The sequence below is a fragment of the Onychostruthus taczanowskii genome, unplaced genomic scaffold, assembly GCF_017590055.1.
Source record: "Onychostruthus taczanowskii isolate IOZ18803 unplaced genomic scaffold, ASM1759005v1 scaffold22, whole genome shotgun sequence".
Taxonomy (NCBI): domain Eukaryota; kingdom Metazoa; phylum Chordata; class Aves; order Passeriformes; family Passeridae; genus Onychostruthus; species Onychostruthus taczanowskii.
In genome coordinates this window covers 3,750,859-3,767,877 of record NW_024499462.1, presented here as the reverse complement: position 1 = coordinate 3,767,877, position 17,019 = coordinate 3,750,859, and the positions used below count along the sequence as shown (strand labels likewise).

General features: G+C 41.1%; 1 protein-coding gene across 10 annotated transcripts in view; it reads right to left on the bottom strand.

Annotated features, from left to right (window-relative positions):
- Nucleotides 1–17,019, bottom strand: part of RHOBTB1 (Rho related BTB domain containing 1) — a 48,754-nt gene that overhangs the window by 13,779 nt on the left and 17,956 nt on the right. For 6 of the 10 annotated variants that reach the window (XM_041404817.1, XM_041404818.1, XM_041404820.1 and 3 more), the window contains 2 exons: nucleotides 5,667–5,868; nucleotides 5,220–5,323 (listed from right to left, as the gene is read on the bottom strand). In XM_041404817.1, the coding sequence (XP_041260751.1) occupies nucleotides 5,220–5,323; nucleotides 5,667–5,858 (296 nt within the window). In that variant the 5' untranslated portion in view covers nucleotides 5,859–5,868. Of the gene's footprint in view, nucleotides 1–3,533; nucleotides 3,825–5,219; nucleotides 5,326–5,666; nucleotides 5,902–16,661; nucleotides 16,813–17,019 lie in introns of those variants that run through there. The other 4 variants (XM_041404819.1, XM_041404821.1, XM_041404824.1 and 1 more) reach the window with 3 other exon arrangements.

Genomic DNA, 17,019 nt, shown 5'->3' with positions numbered 1-17,019 from the left:
TTTATTCTAAAAACGTAATTTCATTGCCATCTCCCAGTAAAATTCAGGAATAATACAAGAAACATTTTTATAAACTTGAACACCAAGAAGTGCTTTATAGAATCGTTGAACAGTTTGGGTTGAAATAGACCTTAAAGACCAACACTTTCCACTCCCCTGCCATGGAAAACCAGGAAACCCAGACTGAGATCCTGAGACCCTGGGAGTGGAAACCAGCACAAGAAATCTACCTAATACCTATTCACAAAGAAATAATTCACTAAGCTCAAGATTTTGACAGAAAGTAGCTTCCCACACTTATCATTTCCAAAAGATTTTCATGTTGCCTTGCAGCCTTTCAGTGCAGAGCCCAAATGCCCCCTTTCCACCCAGCCCCTGACTTAGGAAAGCAAGGCAAAATATGAAATTATGTAATACCACAAATAACAACTGCCACACTTTTTTACTCCTCAAGGAAGGCTTAAAGCATTGGGAGTGTCCTTGTATCATAGATAAATTACATATACATCAAGTTGAGCCTCAGGCTCATTAACAGCACCATTTGGCACACACCTTTCTAAAGAAGGAAGGATTCCTAACAGTAATTCCATAGCAACCTCTTTCCACTCACAGTATGGAACCACAGTGGGATGCAGAGGAGGGAAGTAGGTCTGCATTAATTTCAGTGGCCTCAGTATATAAAGCATTTACTTCCCCATCAGCTGAATGAAACAGCCTCAAATGTTCACACAGGTAACAAAATAAGAAAAAAACCAGTGCATACACACAGCATATCAGAATAAAGTTACTGGAGACAGCTGTCTATGGGACCCTCTCTGCTTATTACAGTCTTTCTTGGGCCTAAGTCAAACTCAAAAGAGAAATAAAACATAACAAATACATGTGTACATTGTAAAAATGGTTCTTCACAATTCTTCATGATCATATGATGAAGAACCTGAATAGGTTATAAACCACTGTAAAGCAGAAGGGGAGACTCACATAATTGGGTAGCTGAAGATGATTTAAGATACTGCCTATTGCTTTTTTGCAGCAGAAAACATAAGAGGAAGCAGCAGAGCTGAGAGACACCTGAAGGTAACTGGATTCCCCATCAGCTGAGCCTCTGCTAGTGAAGCAAGAGACTGTCCTGCGTCTGTTCAGCACCTCTGCTCCAGAGACATCTCTGAGGATCACTTCCAACCCAGGCCAGCAATGGCTTCAGAGGCACAGGGAATGTGTGAGCTTTCATTCACAAGGCACTTCTGAAACCTCAGACCTTCTCTGAAGAAAGGAGGGGAGCTGCTGGCCCAGCCTCAGCTGAGGCACCAGCTGCTCCATGACACGGGGCACTGATCTAACTAAAGGCAGACCAAGTAGCTCTGTGAAGCCACAAACTCACCCTAATCTCACTGAATTTGATGAATGCAAATACCTTTTTACATCAAAGCTACCTTGGTTTTGTTCTTACAGAAATAGCATCATCATTATCCCATGGGGAAAAAAAATCAGAAGGAGGTTGCTGGAAGTCTTCAGATTATCAGTCACAAAGCCCTGTTCTCATGGACTCCTTTCAGAAGCATTCCAAAGGTACATTTTTAGGGATTCAATTACATTGGAGTAACTGGTAAAGGGAATTGTAATCACACAGAAGAAGTTAAATGCATGTGTTCCTCTGCATACATACAATACCCACAAGGCTTACAAAATCCATTCACAACGGAGGAAATACTCTAAAGATATTTTAAGAGGCTCTGTCAGCAGTCTAACAGCAAGACTCATTCACATTTGTAAGTCATGAGGAAAAAGCTGTTTTCTGTCCATGCTGTATGAACAGATTTTGTTTGGTCTACAGCTCATATTTAAGTTGCAAGTAAATAAGTCATCCTGGCTGAATTAGCTAACAACTCCCATTCATGGTATTGAGAATAAATATTTGATTGAATTAACTCTTTGCAGGTTTGTGCTTATGTTTACACATACTAGAGCTGCATGCTAAAAAACCCAGGAAACAGAGGCTATTTATCAAATTAGCCAAACATGTTCACCTGAGGGAGGGGAAAAAAAAGAAAAGGATGCAAAAAGCCAGAAAAAGAACTACAAGCCAGCTTCTAGAATTAGCTTGAACATGATGATATGTTGACACTCATTCAAAAGCAGATTGGACAGGAGGGTGGGAGATAGTGAATCCTGACAAGTTGAAATGTAAATTAAGATGTTTTGTCTTTACACTTGCCTCCCAGAGAAACTGCTACAGAATAACAACTTGGGCTTTAAATGAAGTTCACACCTCATCTGCAGGCTTAGAGAATACAATAGCACCAAGGGTAGATTGTTATTAAACAAAGAGGTGGCTGGGAGCTGGAAATCAATACACTAAATCATAACCAAGACATTATCATTTTACAGCATTTTGGGATGATTGTGCACCAAATGAAACCCTATGGGAGATTATCAATAAATGGCTGTTTGGCATCACGTACTACCTAAGCTGAACTGAACAGACTATTTCCAAAACTAAAACACATACTTTAGTCTAAGATGGGGTTGAAATGTCATTCTGTAAACTGCAGCAAATGTTTCCACAAGTCTCTGCAGCCACATCCCCCTCACTCCCTTAAGCTGTCAGGAACTGTTTCCCAAAGCTCCCAGAGGAGTGTGATTATTAAACTAAACACCACAGAGCAGAATGCAAGCTGATCTCACTCTCCATACTCCCATTAAGGGATGGCACAGAAACATTAACTATTCCATTCCCAGTGGCATTTAAATGTTCCTCTAGTTCTGTCACACAAAAATAGTGGAAAACAGATTCCTTTTCCCCTCCTTTCATGTTTCTATCTGTGAAAAATAAAGTTAAGAAGGATTTAACTGTGCTACAGGCCCTATTAACTGTTCATCCTGTCATCTATAGCATAATCTATTTATGTAACATTTTCTAAAACTGTATGGAGCAAACTTTTCCAAGGAGCAGCAGGCGAGTTAATGACTTGCTGGTTCTTGTTACACCAGGTTTAGGTCAATTAGAGGTCTTGGCTGAGTGTTTGCTGGAGTAAGCCTTCCCCTGCATAAGGTGCAGATGCACAGAATTTTTTTAAGAGAATCAAAGGATTATATTATTATATGATCCTTCAGACAATCAAAACACGGGGCACTTGCAGGTGTAACCTTGAGCAGTTTGGCATGAAATAGACCTTTCACTGTATTGCAAGATTTGACACAGCTGACTAGACTGCAGCTCAGTGTACAGAGGTGATTTAAAATAAATTCCTATAAATATGAACATTCAGCACTGAAAAAACTAGTTTTAAAATGCCAACCCAGATGAAATACTAAACAGTCTGCTTTAAATGCTACATTAACATTCTTAAAACAACCAAGTACCTAAGCAGTAGTTTCAATCACAACATTTTAAAACTGAAATTCTATTTCAGTCTATTTCATTAATAGACTTGCAGAAAAACCACTAAGAAGAGAGCAGGCTTCCAGAACAGCCTTTTAAAGCTAATTAGGATACAGCAAACCTCATTCTACACAAGTTCAGTTCTGCAAACCTCACAAATGAATCACTGTGTTCATATGCTTAATCCTCGAGATCTCCAGTTATTCACGTCCTCCTCGGCGTTTGCAGGATTAGAATCTAAGTATGTTGTTTCCTCCCTCTTCCATCCTGTCAGTAAATGTGGGATCAGGGCTCAGAACATGCCTGATTCTGCTCTCCTAATCTCCAGTAATCTTCTCAGTGACACAGTATCTGTTGCAGAATATCGGGAGGCCACATCAAAGCAGAACAGTGAGTGGAAACATGAAGTTACATCCAAATTTATCAATGCAGGGTCCACATGCTGCCAAAAGGTAAAACAGTATCTGTGGACATCTTCTAGTAGCACTAAATATTAAGGTAATATTTACCTTAAAGTCTGTAACTTCTGTCACAAAGCTTATTTACAAACAGTACAGGTTGTGCAGCCCAGATGTGTTGCCACTTTAGCTCCTGACAGAAAATTCCAGGTAATTGATGAAATCTCTGTGAAAACTCAACTAACAGTGCTGTACACAAAGGAGTGTTGTACAAACACACAGACCTCTACAGCCTGAAAATTTAATGGGTGGATTCAACCAGCAGAACCCTCTACAGCATTTCTAAAGGGTAGAGAATAGAAAAGACCATCCTCCTTCAAAGTCCCTTGTGTCATCAGGCAGCACAGAGAGAAGAAAAACAGCAAGACAATACATTTTGGCCACATGCAATAAAAAGCTGGGGCTGACACTATACAAAGGGCATTCATTCCCAGCTAGAAAAAAAATGTCTCTGTCTGTGAAGGTCTGATCAACTGCAGTGACTGAAGCAGATATGAAAAGGTTATGAAAAATTTCAACAAGGTGAAAAAATGCATGAGGACTGAGACCTCTCAAATGTGAGTTATGAAAATATATGTCCAAAACCCACCTTCAGCTCAGTATTTGCCTAATACAGCTGTTCTGCTGTCTGTACTGCCACAAGGTCAGATCTAATTAAACAAACCAGAAAGACTATCACTGGCTTCAGTCCTTGCTCAAAGTACTCTGAACTTTTACAAACATATGTATATACACACACATATATAATACATGTTGGAAAAATCTAGATCACATTCATTTAAATATATATTTATTATACATGTATTTTTTTAGAATTTCCAGGGTTAATTGATTCACTAACAAACATTTTATATTTATAGAAGAAAAAACTCAGCTTCAATTAAGGAAATACAGAAAAGCCTCATCTTTCATGAATCTAGCTCTGCTCTCAAGAGGTTAGCTGCCCATTCAACATCACAGCTTTTAATAAAATGAATATTTCATTGATTGAGAGTGATATTTCCCAACATCTCTTCTTGTTTGTTGCTTGTTAGGCAATTATATCAAACACTGCTTATACAGGCAGAGAATGCTCGTGCTCAACTTTCTGAGACTACGATCTTATTTTGAGAATGTTCTTTAAAATTCAAAATAGGACAACAGTTGTTGACAGAGCTTAGCAGGCTGCTCAAGGAAATGTAGCGTAGTAAAACTATGCTGCTTTTTAAATATTTATATCTTTTTAATCCTTGCAGCAGATAATCCTCTTTGCAGTGGGCAGGAACATGAATACCCGTGATTGTTAAGTCCTTGCTTTCCAAAATTCAGATTTGCAATTTATTTCTACCTCCAAAATTTGAACGCAAGTATTTCTTAAAATTTTACTTGGATCAATTTACCTTCCATAAGCAAAGCGCCTGTCTTTGTGGTGGTCCCCAAAAGTATCCCACAGCCTGAGGGAAACACTCACTTCATCCACAACATCTCTTGAGCGTTCAAGGACCTAGAAGAGAACACACAAAACATTCTCTTTCCCTCCACCAGACAATTACTTCGTAATTCACCCCATTAAAAGGTCCAAAACATACTAGGTCAAAGGTCTATCTCATGCAGTTTTTACCAAATGAGTATCTTATAAAACAGGCAGAATACTTACATCCCTAAAAATAGGTCTGATAAAGAAATTGCTTTAGAACAAGAGGTGTATCAGAGCACGGCTGCAGTAGAGGTCACTCATAAAATACTTGTGAGCTCATTGCTGCATCCTGGCAGGGTAAGGCTTGCCAAGAAACAATAGCAGCACCTCACAGCATGTGCTGCACACCTTGCACACCTGCAGCCCTTACCTCCTGGCAGACACGGTACTGATCAATGGCCCAGACGGTCGGGACGTGCGTTGCCAGCAGCTGATACTGAGTCAAGGTTGTGTTGCAGGCTCTGGCACAGATCAGACGAGTCTTTCCCACTGCATTGTCTCCAACCACCACGCACTTGATAGTTTCAACGTTGGGTCTTTCGTAGTCCATGTCAATGTCCATTCATCAGAAACTGGAACAAGACAGTTAAAGTCGTTTTCTACTTCTGTGTAGAAAGTAGAAATTACTGTTTAGAATCAGAGCCTTTAACTTCCTCTCATGAGAGATGCCTGGAGACAGCAAACTTTAAGGAAAATTGTATAGTAAACTGTCCCAAAGTAGGCCAGGCAATCCTTTAAATACTGCTCAGTTATGCAAATACACAACTATTTGGACCACAGTGCCTTTATGCTGCTCACATGCTATTTTCACTTTGGCTTCTGTAAACACAAGCCTGTTTGCAGAAGATAGATCTTGGTAAAACAAGGACAGCTAGCACAAACTTACCTCTTGCTAATACTTTTTATGCCAGGAGGAAAAAAAGCCTGGGCATCAGTGGGTTTAACCTGAAGGATACCAGTATAAACCTGCCTTCTGCAATCCTGTCCATTCAGGATTTGATTTAGGGCTGTCCAGACAACATTGGTAACAGCAAGTCACACAGATGGCTTTAACACACAATAAGACTCAGATGTAAGACAACTCCAGAGACTGTTCACTACAAAACCACAATTCCCATTACATCCTGCAAGTATCACACACTCTCAATTGTCCAAGGAGAAGTTTGTACAGATCATGGACCAAAATGAAACCAAAGAGCCAAGGAGGAACTTGCAAATATACTTATCTATACTTTGAAATTCTTTTTGATGTGAAATAGAAAGTGAAGAGAAGTAGTTTTTTGAAGATACTGTCCTCATGGAAAGATATTATTGAAATTATTTCCTTAAATATTCTATGGCAGTATATTGAACAAATGCCTGGATACAAAGGCAAGCTGAAAAAATGGATATTTGAAAGACTAAAACCAACTCCTGCATGTTTAGTACAGTCTGTCATTTTCATATGTGGGATCATAGTTTGATATATCTGAATTTGATTTTCTAATGTCTAGCAGTCTGATGAGCAATCTGGTCTCTGCCAGGGAATTGTAATCAAGGAGGGAAAATGCAAGTCACAAACCTTTTCAGGAAGGCTTGCCTAATAATTATTTCAGCAAGGAACCTACAGCAATTTAATTGACAAAACACAGGTCATCATCTGGAGTGATGGTGTCCTCTTTTCTGAGAAGAAAGCACTACAGATAAAGAAATCCAATGACTTGTTTTAATACCTTTTTTAATATTCACATCTCATTCACACTTAGATATAGACTATATATTAGCTGTCAGGCTGTTTAAAATAACAGATTCAAGCTATTTTCGTTCCCATTTTTCACTGTCAGAGGCACTATGTTCTGATTTAAGAAAAAATCCTGTTTAGCAACTACTAGTCAAACAGCAATTTTAACTGTATTCTTTTCATTATTTAAACTGATGTACACCAAGAAACAAAAGGCTTTATTAGAACTGAACGCTACCCATTCAGGCAAAATTTTGACTATGGAATGTTTGCTGATAACTATAGTGGCTAAGGCACATTTGTAATCTTTATTTACATGTGGAGGGACGAGTTAGGGACAACACAGACAAGGTGCAAGAGTGATTTTTGCCACTATTGCGTCCCACTGATGTTTCCACAGACACTGAATGCTTCTGGAAATGCTGCAGCACAGACTCTGGAAGCGAGAATACATTTTGAAGTTATCCTACCCGAGAGTGAAACGTGGGTGCAGACACTTGGCATCCCGGCCCGAGAGCGTGGCTGCACAAGCAGAGATCAGCAATGTGAAGATGCAGGGCAGAGAACACTCTTGGAACACACAGACGGACACACGGAGCATCGGGCACACGTGAGCCCTCAGCGCCGCGTGACTCCGGCCCGCGGCACCGGCACCGGGGTTTGGGCTGCTGAGGACACAAAGCTGCTGAGAGACAGCCTTGATCCCTTCACCTGGCTGGTAACCTGCATCCTGGCCTGGAGGTAAAGCACTCCAGAGGCTCCCAGCTCCCCTCCGTGGTGCAGCCCCAGCTGCGTGCTGGATGGAAGCTCCCACGAGGCCGGTACCTGGGATGGCCACGGGCGCTGTACCCTCTCTGTGAGTCCAAACACAGGAAGGGAAACACGAGCTAACTCCTTCTTCCTCCTCAGGATCCTTGTTCCTCCTCAGTCACGATATCAATAAAAGTACAAAAAAAAACCCCTTTTTCCCCTCCACACTGCAGAGAACGTGGCATGTTCGTACACCGCAGCCTCGCAGGCAGGGCCCCAAACGAGTAGCAAAACCCCGAGAGCTTTCAGCACGTGATCTTAAAAAGTTTCAAGTCTGAGAATAAACAGCAACCCCCTTGACATATTATGGGGTATTAAATTACTTCATATTTTATTCATCATGGACTAGACGTCACAGATGGAATGTGGAAATGTTTACAAGGCTAGAAAGCAAAATGAAGGAGCATGGCTAGCCAATGTGTCTGGTTGGTTTTAAACTACCAAGCAGAGATGCCAAATCAATTTTTCTTCCAACCCAATATTCCATTAAAAAGCTGTTACACAGATTAGCTGTCATATTATATAACAATTTGATTTAAAAATTCTTCTTAAATGGTAGTTCTGCATAAAATGTGCTTCAGTCACTCACAAAATATGTATTAAGTACAAAGTCTGGAATCTTAAAAAATTTCCAAGTGGATAATAAAGCCAGCTTAAAATTAACAGGCAAATTTAAATATAAGTAACTAGATAAATCAATGCAACTATTGGAGAATCCTAGAAAAGGAACACCTGAAAAAAAATTAGAATTACTAGGGTTTTAATTTTCCAATATACTTAATAACTTAATTAAAGCAAAGTTATCACAGGACTCAGACACAGCATGCCTGAATGCCCTGCTGTAGATCAATGGCAATCTAATGAAGATATTTTTAGCATGACTCAATACTGCACAGGACAGAGATTAAAATAAACTGGCAATGAAAACAAAAGTAGAGCTCTGTGGCTGAAGCTGTATTGCTTAACAAAAGTTCTTAAATATCCTCCAGTATCTATAATATAACTATGTGTTAAAAATCCACATCATTTTAACATTGTTCACTAGTTTTCAGGAAGTGATTAAAGCAGAAATAGCTCCTGAAGAGACTGACAGACAGAAGCCTGGACAGATATTTAGGCACCTCAAGTAAAACCAGATGCTGACAACAAATTCCAGTATAAACAATTAGCAAAACAAGTTGATTAAGTGCTTACAAATGTAGCCAGATGCCTTCTGGCTACTGGAATGATTAAAGCCAGGAATACATGCAAGATCTAAAGAATACAGCCACAGTTAGTTTTTTTAAGGTAGCTTCTAGGTTAAGCTGGTGCTAAACCTATTATATAATCACACTGATTAAAAATGCTGAACATGTATTTACAAAACTAGAATTAAAAAAAAAAAAAGACAACTAGATTTGAGCTCTGAAAGTCTGGTAATATCTAGGATGACTAACTGGAACCAAAACTGAACTGGTTAGACAAGAACAAAGCAGCGTATATAAAGATTTTTTTTTAAAAAAAGGCATAATATTCTAAGATCAATGAAAAACTGGCTAAAACCAACCTACAACCAGCAACAGCTTAGTTTACCAGCAAAACAAAGCAGGGTAAAACTATGAGGAAAGTTACTGGAAGTGTAACCAGTCCCAGAAAGGGCACTGACACAAAAGCCAGAGAGAGACAGAAAGGCCATCAAATGGGGGCCAGCAAGGAACCTACCAGGGAAAAGGTCGGATCAGAAATCACCATTTCCAAAAGAAAGGAGCACAATATTCAGCTGCTTAAACCAGCTCTAAAGAAAGATGAGCAGATGGATGGAAATGGAAAAAAGATACCCGTAAGAATAACACAGAATCTCAAAAATCTCTGAGGATGTTCTATTTTTACATTGTCACCTGTGATTGTTTGCAGATGAAGAGAAGACAGAGGCAGCCAAAAAAGCAGGAGATGTGAGCAGACTCAAGATCTAACATAAAGCCATTTCATTCATTCCCTTGATTAGCAGTTAAGAAATATTCCAAATAAAGCTGATTTATTTCCAAATAAATATAAAGCTACTGTTTTGAACCACGGCTTGCAGATGGTTATGGTTGCCAAATTTTTTTTCTATTGCTTCACCTCAAATTGCCATGGGGTGCTTGGTTTTTCATTTACTTTTTCCTCATTGCTAAATGAGTTGTTATTATAATCACCATAAAACAGCTGTGGTTGCCATAGCATGCGAGCTGGTCAGCCTCAATAATGAAACACTCCCTTTCTGGAGAAATTTTCCAAAAGATCTGTAGATTAAGCACATCACCTGATTATTGAGTCCACTGGTACACAGATTAAACACAACAGACACACACAATCCCTCTAACTCTCTGTATTAGTTTAGGTGTATTAATATACAATAGATAAACAGATCATAACCATTAATTTGTTTTCAAAATGCAGCTTAATATGTAAAGCTATGATTGCATTTTTCTCTGCTAGAAACAAGGTGAAGATCCAAACCCAAAAGCAAGTTGCCTGTGGAGGATCAGGAATCCACCCCTGTGGATCCCTAAATGCCCACTTTGAAATCTCCAGATGTTTAAAACCCTCACGTAGCATATGCAAAACATAACCAAGATTTTTTTTCAAAGAACAGTAGCTAATTATCAACCCTTTTCTCTTCAGCACAAACCAACCACAAATACCACAAATAAATCACAAAGAGTGTCTACATTAATGAGTGATTATGGAGTGATCCTGCAGCCATTTACTTCTTAGCTGTGTACTTACAGGACCCCTCAAAGCAAGCATTTTACTTAGCTCTTGTGCTAAGAGCAAACTCTTCAGATGACAGTTCAGAGTGACAGCATGTAAGAATCTTGCCTGCTCAGTGGAGTTTTTCTTCAAGTTATTCCATGGGAAAAAAAAAATAAATTTCGACCTGTGTCAAGTAATCTGACCAAACATGCAAACCAGGAACTCCTTCAAACAAAGGGGGTGCCAACCACAATTAAAATGCCGTAATTTTACAAAAGAAATCTAATGGAAAGAAACACCAAAATCTAACATGACTTAATATGAATGGTGGGCATGGGAATTATCTGAAAAACTCAGGCCACCAGTAAGGCAAAAAGATCATCAAAATTATCCCCAAACAACACACTTCCCTAAAACTATGTGAAAGTGCATTTGTAGCTCCTCCATATTTCAATCTATTCTGGAGATGTATTTTTTAGTATAACTTTGGAGTGACTCCTTCAGAGAACCATTAGGCAATAACACGTCAAAAAGAATACAAAAAAAATTACAAGACTATGCAACACTTTTGCCTCCATCCCCAAGTTGCAAAATTACTGCTTGCAACCATGGAAACTGGAAAAGGAGATGCAAAATGCCAAGTTCTTCAGGCACTGAAATCACTACCTTGCAGTGCAGAATCCCAAGGCACCAGCAGGCTGGCAGGGACCAACGAGCACATGAGCCAGAGTAAGTGTGTGAAATGTTCCTGCTCAATATATAACCCACCATGTGGTGTTTCAGAATCTTTGGTGGATTAACACAGATATGCCAGGGGACAAAGCAGGAGGAACTTAGTGTTCACCTGTGCAAGAATGTAGAATTCACAGACAGCTCTGATCTGGGGAAAAGTTAAGGGCCAAAAGGCTGCTTTGTGGTTTGGCTCAATTTAATCAGTGAATTTAGGGCCCCAACAAGTATATTCGTAAGGTTAATCACAACATGGGATCAACCAAAGATAAACTACCAGGAGCTGAAAGAGCATCACAAAACATTTTTTAAAAGGTGTACATTAATATTTTATTAAATCACAGGAGACTGGTTTCAAAAGGAAAACTATTCCTGGTCAGCACCAAAGAACTAGCTGGTAACACAGGGTAGTAAGAATCAAGGTGGGATCAGATCACTAGGTCACCAGGGAACAAGGTGGACATGATGCATATCAGGCTGGATTCTTGTCCAGGATGAAGCAGCATTACCCTGTTGCCATTATTTCAAGTTCTGGCAGCTTACAGGGAAAGACTGAAGAGTCTACCTCAGAAGGAAGAAATTAAAGATTAACTCTGGAATTTATCACCTACTTGCCCTACCTGGTCTATCAGCAGAAGAAAACAACAGATATACCAATGACTAGGGAAGGAGAAAAACCCTTATATTCTAAAGCTGACCTGATTGCAAATGTGAGACCCTGGGCTCCCCCATGGGTAGGAAGACATGGGCAGTTGATGGAAATGTTTCACTGCACAAGGTGATAAATGAGATAACCCTGGCTGCTGCTGCCCGCAAGAGTGCAGGTCAACAGAAACACCTTTATCTTCCACATTGGCAGAACCTGGTTCTACCCTTTTTCTTCTGTCTTTCTGTTAGCTTAGGGCCAGTATCAACAAAGAAATAAATCCCTCAGAATGCTGCTAAAATTTGATACAGCTGGAAAAGTTCAACACTGAGGCTGTCATGAAGAGAGACTCCATTTGGCTTGCCTGAACCAGCTTCTTTCATGTCAGCTTTTGATCAATAAGCATCAGATTCTTTTCTGGATGCTACCTCTTACTTTTTAAAGACAGTAGTAGTCAGAAGCTTCCATTCAGCTGCCATAATCCCCACTCTATCCCTCAGGTCTTAAAGGGAGTGAAAAATTGACCATGGCTTCACACAGAAATGAAAGGAGCAGCCCCTAATGATGATGTAAAGTTGAAGACAGAACAGATGTCTCTAAGTTCGCTAGAAAACTTCTCAGCCAAATGATCACCACAACCCTCACAGAAATTGCAGAGACAAGGAATAATAATTCCTGGTTTGCTGCTTCAGATGCCTGTCACTCTGCTCCTTCTCTGCCTGCATGACTCCAGATTTGTTTGTTTCTGTTAATTATTAGGACCCATTGTCAAGCCCAACCTACCTCTGTGATGACACAAAAACTTTTGATCAGTAAGAATGAGCATTTCCTCAGATGCTCAAAAATCAGAGATCCTAGTAAAACACAAATTCTTCCCACATAACAATGTGTAAAACAGACTGCCCTCTGCTGAGGGCAGACAGCTCAATAGCTAAGAATGAAAACATTCAATTTTAGGTACAATAACAGATTCTCCTGAGCCTCCTCAAAAAAAAATGCAGCTCACAAGGACCTGTTTTTTTGTTATACACACTCAGTCTATCAGACCAAATAGAGACCCAAATGTAGAGTTCAGCATTAGACTTGAGCTATGTCAAGCACCTGACAAGTTCTTCAGGAAGACCTGAAGGGCAGAAATCAAAAAAGCTGATTACACTGAGCAGCTTACGTATTGTTTTGACCTGTGACATACCTTGGGATATCCTTTGAGATGAGATCATCGCCCTAGAAATTAACCCACATGGCAGGTGAAGGACATTTAACCATTTCAGAAACCTCATGTGTAGGAATCTGGGATGAGTGATTTTTACAGGGTGGCAGAGCCTGCAGCACTGCCACTCCTCCCTTCACCAATTTTCCAGAGTCTACCCCAAGAACAAGCCACTACACAAGGCAGTCCCCTGTGCCTCCTTTTGCTTCTTCCTTCTGGGTGTGCACAGAGGTGTGGAAAACAGCGCTCATAGTGGACCCACCCCTGGGAAGGGGGAAACATCCCTAGAGCTGGCACATGACTGATTTAAGGCTGGCACTTCAGCTTCGCCTATGCATCTTGTGAGGATTCCAGATATACCTGGCTACAACTGACTCTTCATTCCACCCACCAGAGATAATCATAGCAGACACAGGGGACTAGGCAGTGACCAAGACCTGGCATTGCTGTGGGTCATAATCTGTCACATCATCACAAACTGAAATTAACTGGCTGACATGAATAAAAGTGGCTGAGAACCAAGTACCTGAAGAATGGACAATACCCATTGATGGTGATAACCATCACCAAACAGCTGACACCTTTTAAAGCAGCCACCCATAAAATGCACAAAGTACTCAGATCACTCCTCCTTCTGCAACAGAAAATTATGTTGCTAGAGCTGAATAAGAGTGCACTGCTGACAGCATGTTAATTCAGCTCAAGAGTACATTTTTGAATCAAATATTCCATGGTTTGGTTCACATCAGGTGCAGCCAGAGTGCATAAACTGAATTTTGAAAGGGAAGGTGTGCCACCCACCAGCGATAAGCATTCAGTCCATGGGACCAGATTAAAGGCAGTCTGAAGTACAGCCCTTTGTCCCTGAGCTGCGTGCAGTGCGGACACTGGGTCCTCAGCACCAGGTTTTTCATTCCCAGATCCCCTGCTACTGCATCACATGATCCATCAGTGTAGACAGAGCATCAGGTGCTCTGGTTCCTGCTCTGGTACTTGGATTAATATAACTGGGGCAAAGCTGCAGTTGAACCCTTAGTGGCTGCCATGCCCAGGAGTATCTGGGACAATGTATAAAACTCGAAGCTCAAAGGAAAATGGGCCCCTGGAAAAGTCTGATTCAACAGTACTAGGCTTGATGATAATAAACTCCATGAAATGCCTGATTTTACTCTCATGTAATTAAGATGCTTGTGCAGTATTAAACTACTGATACTTTAGCAGAGGTTGTTAGTGATTGTACACACACATGAAACAGGTGTTGACACTGTATGCTGTTTCTAAGCAGTGCTCCCAACAGTACTGAAAGAATATCAACAATAACCACCAAATACGGCATTCTCACAACTTTTGTGCCTTTCTGTGGGGAAAATATTTACTGAGCTTCACTAGAGCTACAAACATAGAATATTCCAGAGATACTGGTGACCTTCTAGCACAGAGAGCTGTTAAATTCACTTTCTGTACTTGTTCTCTTTCCAAAAGGTAGAATCAGGCTCTTGCTTCTTGAACTTTATGTGACATTTCTTATGCATTCTCTTCTTTGTTAATCAGTGATCTTAGAAAGACATTAATAGGGATTCTATTCATTCCCAAAGACTACTACCATTAGGAAACTACCAAAGGAGAGTGAGACCTCATAATGACAGCAGGAAAAACCCACCCAAGGACCTAAACACTCACTGGAACAGCAAACGCTTCAAGTAAATGCTATTTTCAGATAACGGGTCAAGTTCTGCACTTATGTCTCAAATGCAAATCCAGCAACATTAACAGAGTGGTGCAGGAGGCTCATAGATGCAGGGTTTACCTGTGATGTCTAGTGCCACATAGAGACTTTTTGCAAAGAAAAAAATAATTTAAAAAGAATAAAGAAATTGCTATCTTGTGTTTCATATCAGACAGAAAGGAGAGGAAAACAGAAAAGTAGAATAGTGTTGGATGGGAGGCAAAGGGAATCTGTATTTTTATTTCACGACCTCTCTGTAATGCCAAAGAGCCCCAGCTATGACCACACACACTTCAGGTGCACCTTATAGCACTCCTTCAGCACAAAGTTTTGAGCTCTTTTATGGAAACCAAATCAGTGATCCAAGGATACAATCACCCATTCTCTGAGCTGCTCTGTAAGTCTGCTGTATGCAGCAAGGATACCTGAGTTTTTCCTTTCCCCCTTCCTAAGCACATCCTTTGCTCTACAATGTTTGTATACTTTTCTGGCAGGAAGGAAGGGAGCAAGGGAGGAGCATGTCAAACACCTGTTGCTCCTTTGCTTCTCCTCCTTTTGTCCTTTCATCCCCTTCAGCAGAGGGTAACATCTGGATAAAGGACTTAAGTATTTTTCCAGCAAATCAAATGTATTAACAAAGAATCAAACATCAGGATTTACTGGTCAAGTGATCAGCTCTTCCTCTCAGCCTAATGCTTTACAGTATTTATGAAGCCTGGAGTTTTAAAAGGACAAGAGTTTTAGAAAGCTTTCCAGAGCTAAAAGTAGTGTTTATTTCTTCTTGGATAAAAATACTTCTGCGAATCTGAGCCTGTCCCAGATCTTATGCTCATTAAGTATTACGTCACTTAGATAAAGAACCCTAGTACAAATACTACACTCACTTTTTTTTTCTTCTTTAATAGTGTGTAGATGCACTGAGACAGAATCAGGTGTGCAAATGCAACTAACACAGAAAGAAAAGCATAACCTAATGAAAGAGGACCTCAGAAAAATACTGAAAAGAAATGAAGCCATTCCATTTCCATGAGGTGTGACTGCTGATGCTGAAATACACCCTCTACTGAAATATTACTACTTACACTGGGCAGTCATCACAACTCTTCAGCATAATCCTAACAACGGTGGGTTTCTCCCCACATGCATTATTTTTGCTTAGAAAGACCAGCAGCTAAAGGACTCCCCTTAAGCACACTGGAAAATCTAATTTCCACCTCAGCTTCTAGCAGAGCTCAAGCTATTACAGCTCAAGCTGAACATTTGGCTTCAAGTCAGCTGTGTGTCCTGAAATAGTACACAAACTGAGGATGAACAAAGTCATTGAGAGTATTCTGGCATCACTTCCTTGCTCTTGCTGTGACCATATGCAGAACCTCAAGGGCTTTCTTTTATTATTATCATTTTTTAAACAAGTATATTGTTGCCTTCAGAGTAGTGTCTTGACCAATGGCAACTCCTCCACCTAGTCTGCCTCGGTACTTCCAGTGACTGATTTCTCTTTGCTCTAGATGTCAGATGCCACAATACCTACTAAAGGCTGACTGAACAGATTAAAAGTCTACTACTGTTTGTCTTTACAGCTCCTTTCTATGGCCCACAGAGAGGTCCCGACAGAGACACCTGATAATCTGTGCCACAAGACCCCCCAACAACCTCCTGCTGTTATCACAGCAACTCGCAGCAGACTCCACAGCCAAAGCACGGGGAAAGAAAGGGAAAAAAGAGAGGAAAAAGATATCCTTCGGGTTTTCACTAAGTGACACTCAGAGGTACCAAGCGCCAGGAGGTTTGTGCTTCCCGTACACATACCCGTCTATTTTTGCCTTGCACCTCGTGGCCTCTCTGGAAAATGAAGCCAGACAGATCTGCTTCATCAAGCACTCAGCCCTTTCTGCCCTCGGAGGAGGGGAGGATGCCACCACCTCCCGCTCTCTCCCGACGAGGCGGGAGAGCACCTGCGGGCAAACGGGACGCGCGGGGCGCCGCCGGCCGGCCCGCCCGGCCCCGCACACGGGCAGCTCGGAGCACCACCGCGCCCGGGCGACGCGGCACCTACCCGGGAGGGCGGGGTGCCCGGCGGCCGGGGTGCGTGCAGCGGGGCTGGCCCCGGCCCCGCAGGGAGTGGCGGCCGCCGCCGCGCCCCCTTCCCGCTGCTCCTCACGGCGGC